General features: G+C 50.9%; 1 protein-coding gene across 2 annotated transcripts; it reads left to right on the top strand.

Annotated features, from left to right (window-relative positions):
- Nucleotides 1-5,099: 5,099 nt before the first annotated feature.
- On the top strand, nt 5,100-12,979 carry LOC109751356 (transcription factor bHLH128). 2 transcript variants are annotated; one of them, XR_002230098.4, is made up of 6 exons: nt 5,100-5,816; nt 9,164-9,495; nt 9,610-9,819; nt 9,897-9,965; nt 10,095-10,412; nt 10,508-12,979. XR_002230098.4 is itself a non-coding variant. In XM_020310255.4 (5 exons), the coding sequence occupies exons 1-5, from the start codon at nt 5,549-5,551 to the stop codon at nt 10,140-10,142; spliced, it is 927 nt and encodes a 308-aa protein (XP_020165844.1). In that variant the 5' UTR covers nt 5,100-5,548; the 3' UTR covers nt 10,143-10,486. The 2 variants fall into 2 exon arrangements, 1 of the variants encoding a protein (XP_020165844.1); XM_020310255.4 differs by lacking the exon at nt 10,508-12,979 and having other exon boundaries at nt 10,095-10,486.
- Nucleotides 12,980-14,653: the final 1,674 nt, after the last annotated feature.

Genomic DNA, 14,653 nt, shown 5'->3' with positions numbered 1-14,653 from the left:
TGCTCTTGGGTAGTGAGGCCACCTTCCAAAACGGTAGCCGCGTTGCAATTTGCTCAACCAGGTCCTGGAACTGCGCGGCACCTTGCTTACGAAGAGATAGAGGCAGGCCCAGGTACCGGCAAGGAAAAGTGGCGAGCGTACATCCCAGCATATCTTACAACAGCTGCATTTCCTCCTGGGTGCATCTGATCGGTAGCTCAGAGCTCTTTTGCGTGTTAACTTTGAGGCCCGAGGCATGTCCAAACAAGTCCAGAATCGCCGAGCAGGTCAGTATGTCTTTTTCCTTGGGTTTCAGAAAGATCATCACATCATCCACATACATCGAGATCCGATGTTTCAAACCAGTCCGTGCTAGAGGGGCTAGCAAATCCATTGCCGTCGCGTGTGCAAACAGCCTCTGAAGCGGTTCCATGCATAGTATAGACAGCATGGGCGAAAGTGGGCTACCTTGTCTTAGCCCCTAACAGTTGAAAATTGTTTCTCCAGGTATACCATTGACCGAGATCTTCGTGGACGAGGTCGCGAGCAAACCACAGATCCATGATATCCACTTCGTACCAAAGCCCATGTGCGTTAAAACCTCAAGCAAGAATGGCCACTGAACTGAATCAGAAGCCTTGGAGATGTCTAGTTTGACGAGCCCCGTAGGGTCCTTCAGAGCATGCAATCTGCGTGCCGACCCCTACACTAACATGAAATTGTCATGCAGGGATTTGCCACGCACGAATGCGCTTTGATGATTGCCCACCCGCAGCGGGAGATCGTCTGCCAGTCGGGCAGCAAGTATCTTGTCAAAGATCTTCACTGCGCCATGGTTTAGACTGACTGGCCTGTAATCCTTGATGTCCACCGCTCCAACTTTCTTCGGCAACAGAGAGACCGTAGCTTTGTTGATTGCCTGCATACCCGTCATGTTGCCCGCATGGAATTCTCCAAGTGCTCTCATGAAATCATCCTTGATGATCGTCCAACAAGTTGCATAGAACCGGCTTGTGAACCCGTCTGGCCTTGGTGCCTTCTCCAAGGGCATTGCCTTGATGACCTTCGCCACCTCCTATGCGCAAAAGGGCACGTCCAGATGCGCTACGTCTCTCGACGGCAACCCCAGCACATCCAAGTTGATAGTGCTGCTCCTTTCCGCGGTTGATCCCAGCAGTTTCCCATAGTATGCATCCACTGCAGCCGCAATGTTGTCCTGCCCTGTGTGTACATGCCCATCCGAGGCGAGGGACAAGATAAGGTTTTTCCGCTGGCGATGCCTGGCTTGCCGTTGGAAAAAAAGCCGTGTTGGCATCCCCTTCCTTCAGTTGCAGGATTCTTGATCTCTGGCGGGCAATCGATCTCTGCAGCGAGCACAGTCCCAACAATTTTCTCTTAAGAATCTTGCGTAGCTCAAATTCTGCGTCCGAGAGGGCTCTATTGTCCATTGCCGCATCAAGCCGGGCGATCACTTCCAATGCGATTGCGATTTGCAGCCGTACGCTTCTGATCCACATATCGCTCCACCGTTGCAAGGCCTTGGCAGTGGCCCGCAGCTTCTTGTCCAGCACGACGTAGGCATTCCCCTCTGCGACGACCGAGTTCCAAGCCACCTCTACTGTCTCAAAGAATCCAGCTGCCTTGGGCCAAAACTGCTCAAAACGGAAGCGTCTCCCGTACGTGAAATCCGCCTTGAGATCCAAGAGTAGGGGACAATGATCCGAGATTGCCGATCCCAAGGCCGTGAGCAGGGCCGCCGGGTGTAAGTCATCCCAGCAATTAGTTGTGAAGATGTGGTCGATTTTCTCCAAAGTTGGCCTTCTTCTCTCGTTCGACCAAGTGTAGCTGCGCCCATTTAGGTACATCTCCTTAAGTTCAAGCATGTTCGTTTTCCTCCAAAATTTAGCCAGCATGCGCCTGTTCACCGCGTCATTTTTTTTGTCATGTGGGTTGACGAGCAGGTTGAAATCACCCGCAATGATCCATGGACCAGCATGTAGTTCTCGTATGTCAACAAGTTCCTGCCATGAACTCTGCCTTTTCCACGTTCGATTGAGGGCCATACACGCCCGTGAGCTACCAAGGGCTCCCATTCAGCTGGGAGACGAGGGCTGAAGCTGTGTTGGTGGTGTAGTGCAGGCTCGAGAGCTTGACAACCGTTTCGTCCCATGCGGTCAGGATTCCACCCCGAGTCCCCGAAGCCGGCAAGTAGAAGAAATTCTCAAATTTATTCCCGAGATAGTGCCTTACAATGTCAAGCGTCATCACCTCAATTTTTGTCTCCTGGAAGCATACAATGGCTGGGTCATCCGCCACGACTACCTGGTAGATCGTACTCCACCTTGCGGGCGAGTTGGGACCGCGCACATTCCACACTAGAAGTTTGTATGGTTGTGTATCCATGTCACATTCCTACATCCACTTGCACCTTCCCCTACTACCGGGCCTCTCCTTCCATCCCCTTGTCCTGCAGAGGGTCGATCGGTGCCTCCCAACCGAACAGGGCAAGGATCGCAGCCACATGTCCATCTGTGAGCGGTTTTGAGAACAAGTCCACGTATGCTTGCAATGCCTCGTCTGTAATCACTTCTCCCTCGTTCGCCAAGCAAAGCTTGCGTATGAGGATCTGCTGCTGCTTGGACCCCACCGACCGTCGGCCCGGTCCCTTGGCAAGCCGCACACTGCGCCACGGGCTGGAGATAGGCGGACGTTTCTGCCCTGGCCTTCTTGTAGATGCGGGCGGCACACGATCGCTAGGCCTAGCGAGGATTGGGTCCAGCGGTTTTTGCACGTGAGCACAGAACTGATCTACCAGGCGGCGCGCGTCCGCGTCAGCGGGCCTGGGTGTAGGCGTGCTTGTAACCTCCTCCTCCTGCTCACACAACCGACCAGCCTCCTCAGAATCTGCCGATAAAGTGACCCGGAACGTGGTCACATCCGCCCTGCATGGCAGGCCATGCACAGCCAGTTGCATGTCGCCACGCTCCCCACAAGTATCCACCTCCGAGAGCACCGGATCCGAATCACCTCGGGATCCGTCCCAACTCGTATTTAAATCCTCCAAAGTGAGAAGTTGCCTGCGCATGCGAGTGGGGTCTTTGTCTGGGTCAGGCAGCAACAGATCCCCGGAACCAATAGGAATACTGCACCCCTCCAGCACCTGCCAGTTGTCGCCACCACTCCCAATACGCGGGTGCGGTCCACCAATCTCTGCCAAAGCGGTCTCCGCGCTGCCCATCATGCCGTTGGAGTGATTCACCGAGGCAGGAGACAGCAGGTGACGTATCGGTCAGATCCGGTTGGTGGGAGAGGCTTCTAGACCCACAAGACGACACAGGGGTCGCCATCTCTTCCTGCGCTTCGACCGTACTCCACAACGTGCCGGACACCTCGCTGGGGCCACTCTTTTCCACGTGTCCACCCACCATACGGCCGCCCACGCTTTCAGCCGGGAATGGGGCAGCCTGCCTGTGACCAGTCCGCCAGCAGGTTTGACCTGTGGGGGCCCTCCTCCTGGGAGGGGGCGCATGCCTCCTGTGAGTTCTGACGCGGCGGTGGCCCACCGCCAGCCGCCGGCGTGCTCTGCTCGTGCTGTCTCGCCGACGCCACCGACGCAGATGACCCCTGCACCGAGCCCGCCTGGCCATCCGAAGACGGCGCCGGAGCAGCGCGCGCCCCTCCATTGCCGGGGCACGGTCCACCCCCACCGCCGCGGCCATCCACATCCTCATCAGAGTCCGGCGGCGGCGGTGGTGACCGGGGGGGAGGTGGGGGGGCAGATCCCCACGATGGCCGGGCCAGTGGGGCCTCCCTGATGATCTCCACCGGATACCAGAAGGCATCCACCCCATCCACCCAGCCAGGCGCCTGCCGCCGACCCGGCTCTTCCACCACTAGAATGCGCCGAGGAGGAATCCGGTCCGGATCGTCCGTCCGCAGGCAAACCCTGAAGCGGGACATGTCGCTCCGCCGGGCCGTGCAGTCCGCGACCTTGACAACCAGCCTGATGCCCCGCAGGACCTCCTGCGCTGCCCGCCGAGACCACGCATTCGCCGGAATGCCAACCAGCGCGAGCTGCACCAGTTACGGCATGGCAGTGCCGACAGCCCGGGACTGGCGGACTCTGTAATCTCATATATGACTGGTTGTGATCGTCTTTTTTTTTAATTTGTACTACGTTTTGGTACTCGGTGACTTAAAGTTAACCTACATTGACTGGGTGTGCGCATCATGTTATGCAGAGGTGAGATAATCCTTTTTGAAGAAAAAGAATGATTCCATATCCTATTCACATACTGAACGATTAAAGGTCCAATAATAACCAAAATATTCGACAGATATTCAACAAGAAAGCTTATACATGGATCCAACGTTCCCGAGTTTGGCAGCGGCGAGGTCAGGCAGTACCAAGAGTACCAACCATCCATACGCGCTAGGAGACCAGGGCGCCGAGCTCATGGCACGTTGGTTTGGGCAGAGGCAGGTTTTGCAACGTTTGTTTTATATTCTTGAGCCCGGGTTCGGGTACGTAATGAGGGGATAAAATAATGGTGCAACTTGGCGATAAACTGCGCATCGTCGTTTGTGGGGCGCTCGCTAGGTGCATGCACCCGGGCGGGCATCTTTTCTGGAGGGAACGCATGTGCATGCAGCCTATGCGGAGCCAGATTGACTGCCTCTCTCCCCCAAGAATTCTTTTATTTTGCGTGTGTAAATGTTGCGTACATCTGAATTGATTCCGATCAAGATGTGCTGTCAAGATTCTTCCGCGGTACCCTGCTTATTACGTTGGGGTGTACAAGTAGGAGTACTTAAATAGAGGAAGAAATAGTATTGGTACAGTAGTACCCTACCCACTAAAGTCTGCACCATATCTGCGCTATACAGTAGTGTATTTGCGAGCTAATTAGCTAAGTCAACCTTTTTTTTACTTATCCTGCCCGCCGGATAGACGGGTAAAGCGCTGCATTTGAACACGTATAGAAAGCTAGACTGGATAACGGACTAGACTAGATCCGCAAGCACAGACACAGGAGCGAAACCTTATTCTGTAGCATCCCAAATGGAGTGCCAAGAGGCAGGAATAAGAATAGGAAGCCTTTCGCAACAACAAAAAAAATGGGAATAAGAGGAAGCAGTCGGGTTTCCCCTTTGAGCCATCACCGCCTGGCTCCTGCGATGCGAGAGTTGAAACCCGAAAGAAGACGCGCGCCCCCAACCGATCTTAATTTCCACTTGGAGAGGCTGCAGCGCCCACCCGGTCGGTCCCCACGCCGCCACACCCGCCCCGAGAACCAATCACGGGGCCCTGCGCTGCGCGAACCCGTCCCCCCTTTAAAGCCCACCACTCTCGGTCCCTAGCTCCCACTTGCACCACCCCGCATAGGATAGGCCACGCCAATATTCCACGCCCAAACACACGCGCAGACCGGCGAGCGATAGCTGATAGCCCCGGCCGTCGACGACCCAAGCGCGCCACCCCGTCGACCGATCTACCAGTACGTGTCCGGTCGCCCCTCGCCGCATGCAGCTGTGCCGGAAGGGGGCTTATTTTTGCTAACTGCACGACATGAGGAGGTTCTTGCCGGCGGGAGTAGGGGAGCCCTCATCCTCCTCCTCGTCGGGTCCGCACGGGAAGCACGAGGGCAGCGAGGCCGCCGCTGCTGGCGGCGGTCTGCGCTACGGAGGGGGAGACATCTCGCTGGGGCGCGGCAACGACCTCCTCCACGGCCAGTTCCGCGGAGGCGAGGGGGAGATGAAGGACGACGGAGCGGACATGCTGGCCCGGCACAGCAGCTCGCCGGCGGGGTTCTTCTCCAACCTCATGGTGGATGACGGTAATAAGCGCCGCTGCTGACACTAGCTGAATTCATCCCCGCCTGCTTTTAATGCCTTTCTTGCTAGTGGTTTCTGTACTGTTTAGCGCGCGTAATTCCGTAGTTTTTGTACGAGGAAAGGAGAACCCGAAATGTCTTATGGCAACATCCATCTTGTCCATGTTTTTGTTCTCACCGCCGTGAAAGAAACGAAGAGCAACATTTCGGCGCGCGCGATCGCTTTCTTCCGATCGAGGACAGAATAAAGCAGCGCTGTTTTTACCAGGGGGGCGCCCCAAAAGTGCAGCTCCACTAGCTCACCACCTGCAACTTGCACCGTGTGTGTGAAGTAGACTGCGCAACTTTACCGGCGCCTCCTGCCTGTTTTGGTTAAACTAGTTCTGCTATAAATGTACATTTGCACATACTAGTAGTACATGCCGCTTTTTAATCTGGTACGTACAATAGCAAAGACAGGATGCATGATGCTGTTACAACTCATTTTATTTTTACGTAAACCCCTAAACTTGCTTTGAACCAACAAGATACTCTAAGTGATTTACACCTCGCCCTCATTTCGTATCCGACGTAAAATGACACAGCATGTTGCCGACCGGTTCACGATAGTGTGGAGTGGCAACAGCCAGCTCCGCGCTGCAACATGGAAAAATCCCCATTAGCTGTGGTGATTTTTTTTTGCGAGAACCATTAGCCGTCGTGATGATCTTAGGTGGGATCACATCTCACTTGCCAAATTCACATTTTTGTTGAAATTTTTTCTTTTGTAATTACTCGCATAAGGACTCTGAAAATACCAGGTCCCCACGTACACAAGCAAATTGTTAATAAAACTCCGAAATAGCTTTTTCTTTTGATTCAATCATCTTCTTCAGATAGCCGATGATAGAACTAGAATATATCAGGGTAGGAAACATTATCCAGATTTCTCTTAGGTTCGAACCGATAGCTGATGATAGAACTAGAATAGATATCTTTTGTTTTCTTCTCACCTGAGCCCATATCTTTTCTTTTTTATCAATTTCTAATTCCGATCTTCCTCCCTAATATGATATTATAGTCCCAGTGTAGATAGAAATTCCCTTATGATCTAATTCCGCTAGCGGCACTTCGGCCTGGCTTGAAGTACTAGCTGGCGTGACTTTCGCAAGATCCTCCATCAAGTTTTTGACTGAAACGCCGCTCATATTCAGGGTGAACACTCATGTTCTAGCCTTTGGTTGGTTGGGAAGTAGCGGCGAAATTGTGTTGTTACCTTGTTGAAGGCGATGTCTAGTGGTTGAGTGCCGCCCTTCAGTGGTTGGTCTCGCCATGCAGGTTGGAAATTCTGGTCTTGGCCATCTTTGACCCAACAGGGCGGTGAAGGTGAGTCTCCGCCCCCTCCTCTGCCGTGCTTCTTGCCTGGGGTTCGAACATTGGGGCGGTGGCATGGAAGGCAGACAAGCAAGGTTCTCTCAGCGGGCTGCGTGATGGTGGTGTTGGTTGTTCGTCTTGACCGTGAGGACAATGAGGTGAGCTGCGGATGAGGGTCTTAGTGTGAGGCTCGTCATCACCGTTGTACCAGTCTAGTCTCCCGATCTCGGCATGGTGGCTGTAACCAAAGAACTATCACTGCGAGACGGAGGTGACACCGAGCAAAAGCTCAAACCGATGAGTGTCAGTACCTACTACGATGGCGCCAATGGATGTCGCTTACCCCCTTTGGCAGGGCATGCAAGGGGTTGTGGTGACGTCTTCTCCCCTCTTAAGGGTCCTTGAGAAAACCCTCGCCTGGCATGACATATAGGGAGTTGTGGCGCCTCTTCGTTTTCTCCCTGGGGGTCATCTCCGGGGAGCTCTGGATCCTGTCGGCATCAGTGCATATGGATCATCATGCGAAAGAGATGTGGTCTTATTGCAGTGGTGGATATTGTATGGTGGCGTGCTTGTTCTGTTGATGTAATTATCATATCAGATAGTATGGGATCCATGGCTTAGTTTTTTTTCTTCGAAAAAGAGGTTGAAACCTACCATCAATCTGCTTAGTTTGCAAGAAAGGGGAGGGGAAGTAGGGCTACGATGAGTTTGAGTCTTTCCCATGAGAGGGTGACGTCTCTCTCTCTCTCTCTCTCTCTCTCTCTCTCTCTCTCTCTCTCTCTCAAAACTGCCTAGAAGGGACGCAAAACAAAGGGCTACTCATCACTGGTTTTCTTCAAACAACTCACATTTATAAATTTCCATGTACCTTTTGTATTCATGTGTCTCTAGCTTGTACGGATTCTATAATCCTAGTTGCACTTGATTATTTCTTCTTTTGACCACTTGCTCTCTACTTAAATCGGTGTACCTTCTCGACTCCCTTTGCTCGCCTAAATAATAATACTATATGTAGCAAATGGCTTAAAATGTCGCCAAAAGCCTTGATCGACAACAAGACTTTAGTGAAGGGTCAATGCCTTAGCCTGGCCCACATGCCCCATTTGCACACACACTATATATTTTCAATGGCTAGTTGCACCGTCTAATGCACGTTAAGTGATGGTTCGTTATTTGCTCAAAACCCTAGCCAAGGTTAGGTTAACCAAAACTAAATGCAACTTGACTTGGTCGACGGCAGAACCACGTGCCACGCCCGCTTGGCGTGTGGTGGCCCCAACGCTGTCTTTGGACCAGGTTCAGCTGACGAATCCACCGTGCGTCACGCATTTTTTTGCTGAAAATAGTAACCTACGCGAGCCTACAGAGATGCATCCGGCGTCGTCGCGTGCACTCCACACGGACCTGCACTTTCCTTTAGTGGCCGATGACTTCATTAATTTATTGTGATGAGGAGAATAAGATTCTATCGTTCAAAAGCATAACATGTCATGGCATGTACTAGTAGATCAATGGTTGCATAACTAAAAAGGAATCAAGCTTGCCTGCAAATTAAATGCTTGGAACTGACAGCCATTATTAATGGAATCCAATAACTCCCGAACGTTCGGATTTTGAGCATTTTGTCCCGAACGTTTTTACATGGCAACTTTAGTTCATGGGGATGGCAACTTTAGTTGATAGGGATGGCAACTTTGTCCTTTTTGTTTTTTGTCAGAAAATTGCCATGTTTTTCTAATCTCACACAAACTAAACTTGCCATCTAAACCCGTTCGGGTTGCCATGCTTAACTTCCGAATGTTCGGAAGTTATCATTACCGTTATTAATTTGAGAATAATTCCTCGTCAAGATGAAATTAGCTGTCTCGCCAAAAATTAAAAATACTCGCATAATTAAGCAGCATGGTTGTGTGGAAAAAAAAAGAGGATGAAGAAGTTTAGCAATCACTAACTGTTTTTCTGTTTGGGCCCGTTCCTTGGAACAAATCAAGCAGGATATCATGGCTCGAGAGGCGCCGGAGTAGCTGGTGGCAGCAGCGGCGGCGAAGCCCACCGTCACGCCAGTAGCAGCACGAAGATGAAGTCCCAGCTGAGCTTCACGGCCGGCGGACAACAGACCACTGCCCACCTCTCGCGTATCTCCGAGGGCGCCTCCTTATTCCCCAGCGCCGACGCCGTCCGCGCTGCCGCGCACTCGGGCAGCGAGCACCCCGTGTCGCGTTCCTTCTCGGCCAGCGGCAGTAGCGGGGGCTTCTCCATCGTAGGGCCGTGGGATGAGTCGAGGGAGATCATCGGCACCCTCGATCTCGGCGGTTACGAGTCTCAGGTACGTACCCCACATTCCAGGATGGCCGGTCAGCAGCATTCATCGATCCCTCACACTTAAACTTTGTACGTGATCTTTAATTCCGTGGAGCTCGTGGTACGGTGGTGGGTGCAGTTCAGTGGCATGGCGAGCTCGTCGTCGCTGGAGCTGGCGGGGATGGACAAGTACATGCAGGCGCAGCAGCAGCAGGACCAGGTGGCGTTCAAGGTGCGGGCCAAGCGCGGCTGCGCGACGCACCCGAGGAGCATCGCCGAGAGGGAGCGGAGGACGAGGATCAGCGACAAGCTCAGGAAGCTGCAGGACCTAGTGCCCAACATGGACAAGGTACGTACCACACGCACGCATATACACACTACGCACAGCGGAAGCGACCGTGCTGATAGCTTTTGTGGATGAAACAGCAAACGAGCACCTCGGACATGTTGGACCTCGCGGTGGAGCACATCAAGGGCCTCCAGAGCCAGCTGCAGGTATGTCGTCGTCGACGTGCTCGGCGCTAGCCAGCTAGGCTACATCCGTCAATATGTTTTGTTAATCGCACTACCAGTGATCATGGAACGTTAACGAGAGCTTGGTCGTCTCACCGTCTCGATCTGCAGGCCATGAAGCACGAGCAGGACAAATGCACCTGCTGCAACAAGCCTTGAGCAATTAAGCAGAGGACCAAGGACTGATCAGCACAACGCAAAGAATGACACCACCCTTACTCGAGAGAAATGTACATGCATGCATGGGTAATACTATTGATCCAACATGATGCATGAATTAGTGCATGCCAATGCTAAATGAGTACATGGAGCTCAACGGTTCATACTTTATTCAAGGCGGCAAGGAACTGGCAGCCGTTCTGATGGACCCTTCAACTTGTTCCCAGTCTTTGGCCATAATTATCTTGAAGCAGGTGGCTAGTAGATCAGGTACCTCTCCCGTTTCCACGAGAACATGAATTTTGGTACTAATTAATTGCTGAGACTGAGAATTCTTATTCCAATTTTTTGTAATAACCATGCAGCCATTGGCTCTCTTCGTAGCATATAGACGTGTGCGAAGTGAAAAGAATAAAACCACCACATCCCTGGGGTCATATGCAAAAAAAACACCACAATACACACAACCTGCAAAAACCACCGAACGCAAGAAGAGATCAATGCATGGTTCAAACAGAGGTAATTTTATGCAACTCTACACAGATTCTACGGATAGAAAACATCATCTACTAGTTGAGATACCTTAATCGAGAATATGATGGAAAAACTAAAGGATTTTACAAGGAGAATCGGATCAGATCGACGCATACCAAAGGAGGAAACCATCCTTGAGAAACTGAGCCGAGGAAGAGACCTGCAAGGCACGGGATCGATAGAAAAATGGTAGAGGCGACGACGACGGTGGCGTGAGACACCAAGGGTGTGAGGGTAATAGGTGAGAGTGGGAACCCTAACCCCCACGCGCCCCGTATCAAAGGGCACTTGGAACCGCTACCCCGTGCGCATGGGCTAAAGTTGCCAGGGGCATGGGGTCCCGTGCACGCGGTATAGAGCCTGTGGGCACGGGGTGTCCAGTTGATTTTGACAACAAATGCAAGAAATGGCACATGGCTGGTTAGAACTAGCTATCCTTACAAAGTGTCATGCTGCAAGGTCATCTCACTTCTGAACATCATCACAAAAGAAATCCAATACTACTTGAAAGGTGCATGTGGAGCACTTGCATAGACTGAAAAACATGCCTTATGATGAGAATAGATTGAAAAGCATGCCTTATGATGAGAATGGAATATGATAGATCCGCACTAAAGCCAATATAGATATCATATACACTCATTTTTGCAACAACAAAATAGAAAACCCAAAAATTGAGTGCACCATCATACTTTAGCATATAATGACATAAAGGTCTAAAATACCCAGATAAGTAACAAATAAACATCCAACACTAGTGCAGGGACGTCCTATGCAAACGGTTTTTACCCCCTTTCGGTGACACAATTTTAAACCGTCGCCTTGCTAACATGGGCGATAGGGGGTCCATCCCACACGACCCAGATAAATCGTCGGCGATAGCACACACTCGGAGCAAAAGAGCTCGTGTGCAATCGGGTGAGCTGTCATGAACAATTGTGCGGGACAAAATCATGTGACATGTGCTTAGCATCCCACACAATGAATTCCGAACAAAATTTTCCGTTGGTATGGTGCATCACACACAATTTTTTGCATAAACTCGTCTGTGATAGGGGCGGCAAACGTTTTTTCTGTGTATATCGTTTGCGTTATTCAAGTACAACACAAACATGCCTACCTAGAAGAAACTATATGAAATAATGCTGCCCATTACACACATTTTTCCCATGGAAATGTTTGTGCAAGGTGGCCTAACGCAATAGTTGACTGAAACGTCGTGTGTGGTTGTTCATTGATCTCACATGTCTAGTTCTAGAAACTGTAGGGGTTGTCTGAGGTCATCGGCCACGAAGTTGTATGAGTAGCCATCTGCAGTATAAAAACCCAATAAGTAGGCTAATTAGCCCATTACTTTTTATACATTTAGTAATCAAATTGACATTTCATATCAAACACACAATATATTTCATATTCATGTAACGGCAACCCGGATTTCATAATAGAAATACATCTGGGTACACAATCACATAGCTAGTTCGGCACTCAGTTACACCATATAGCTAGTTCACACCCCATTACACAACAGCAACAAGTTTCACATGCAACATCTAAAACCTTTAAAATGTAGCATCATAGATGGTAAATAGACAGATATATCTCGTCTTGAAAATTGCTGAAGTGGAAGGTGAATACATATTGAGCCTTTAACGATGTTGAAGGTCCTTGCAACTTTAGGCTTGTGGATGTGGATGATTGCCCTCCCGTCCTTCGTCATCTTGAGGAAGACTTCAATATTATATCGTGAATGTTGTATGAATACCTTCCTCACCTCTTGACCATACCGGTGGTTTGAGAGGTAACCATCAGTGAACTGCTTTGAAAAGGACTGAAAACAAAGATATGAATAAATATCTTCTCTAAATCTTGAAATGGCGCATAGGAAAAAAACAAAGTAAAAGAGTTAGTACCATCCTATAGTTGATTGATGTCTTCTTCATTGTGCAGACAAAGATCTTGCTATTTTTCGACGCTAGTTTCTTTATCCTAACAATCTTTCTGAATTTCTCGACTTCACTGATATTTATGGACATCTCATTTCCCCCATACACAAATTGGGTCGAACGATGGGTCTAAACCTCTGACAACAGGACCTACATATGCGAGACCAAATTATTGAAAACTTAAATATTAGAACGGTTCCTGCAGTTGCACAATAATGTGCTATTAGCCAAAGGATCATGTGTAAACCTCAATGGTAAGCCTCAGTGTCTCCCATTGTTACGCAGCAACATATGGTAGATATTGACCAGGTTAAGTGAGAATTGGCATACTATCAATAAAACATGTTAGTGCAAAATAAACACACCGCAGATGCGACAGATTAATCTGAGCCACACGGAAAAGCCAGTAAACCAAATCAAGCATGCTTAACAACTAGTATATCGTAATTGTATATGTTTCTTATGTATTTAGTATAGCCAAATTTGATTTATTTTCCACATACATAACACTAGAAAATTGTACACACAACAATTGAACAACACATTGCAGAATTGAACCAAACAGTTAACTAAACACCACAACAAATAAACCAAATAGTTAACTGAGCACCACATTGCACAATAGAACATACTAGAAGATCGTATTGCATAGTAACACTACATTGGACAATTGGCTAAAAAATTCTAAAGGAAATGTCGACATTTTGGGAACGGGGGTACCCATACTTGCCTGCCTGCGGCCCGCGGAGTGGCTCCATTGACGGCCTGGAACGGCCCATCTTCAGCATCAACAACACAAGACCCTCGCGAGGCAGACGTGCCAAGACCTCCAGAAGGAGCGGCCTCCTCAAGCTGGCTCCTGAGGAGCGGAGATTTCTATGCAAGCCTTCACCTCGTGAGGTTTGGATGACGTGAGAAGTGACGACCAAGGCCAGGCGGGCGCAGTACAACAGTTTCCTCTTTGGTGTAAGGAGGCAAGAGCAGGCGTGGAGTCCCGAGGAATCAGCCAAAGGTTTCCATTTTCATGCAACAAGACCAAGACCGCCAGGACGGCAGGACAGAGGTCATCGCCGAGCCCACCACGGCGTCACGACCAGAGGCTTTGCAGGCGAAGACCACCTTTTGTCAGGATAGGATGTACCAGTTGTCTCCCTTCGAATTTGGCCGTTGTGGTATCCCTTCCCGCCTCCGTTTTGGGGAAGAGGACCAAGGCCACTATAAATAGGGCCTAGCCACCACCGTAGAAGGGACGGATCATTCATCAGCTCACCAGCTCACCCAAACACAAGAACACACCTCCTGAGGTTGTTCTCCCACTGTACTAGTTCATCCTCAGCCCACCTCGAGGCCAATCCACCACAAAGCAGGAGTAGGGTTTTACACCACAAGGTGGCCCGAACCTGGGTAAACTGCCTTGTCCCATTTACTCCCAGTTCATCGAGCTAGGCCGTGGGTTCAGTGAGTAGGCGGACTGGGGAGGTTGTGTTCTTCACACGCACCCCAGAGTTCGAATCTATCCAGGGTCTGTGGAGCCCTGAATCCGACATTTGGCGCACCAGGTAGGGGTGTGTCGGAGCCTCTCTTCCTCCATTCGACTCGCCGCCATTTCGCCGTCTCCATGGCGGATGCTCGTCGAGTTCTGAGCGCCGGGCCACCCTCGCCGCCCAGACGGCGCCGGCAGGCGACGACGCTCCCCGTCGTTCCCCATCGCCTGCGGCCAATGCTGCCACTGGCCCTACGGCCCATGAGCAGCAGGCTTCGTCGATGCAGCCCTCTGTGCGGCGTGATGGGCGCACCGCCACTCTATCGTTGATCCCGGCGGCTGCTTTGTCTTCTCATGCCCGTCGTGGGCCGGCGAACGCACATGCTGCGTTGCTCATGGCACGCGAGCTCCTGCGTTATCGCCCGACCGATAACCTCTACGAGGACTGGCTGGACCGCATCGCCGAGCTCGTCAGCGCAGCTAGAGAGGCCCCTGCACCGCCCCGTTCACTGCCTCCCCCGCCGCCTCTCGCAGGCGACGTGGCCCACAGT

This window comes from Aegilops tauschii, chromosome 6 (assembly GCF_002575655.3).
Source record: "Aegilops tauschii subsp. strangulata cultivar AL8/78 chromosome 6, Aet v6.0, whole genome shotgun sequence".
Taxonomy (NCBI): domain Eukaryota; kingdom Viridiplantae; phylum Streptophyta; class Magnoliopsida; order Poales; family Poaceae; genus Aegilops; species Aegilops tauschii.
Note: the sequence above shows the minus strand (reverse complement) of the source record. Positions and strands in the feature narration are given on the sequence as shown.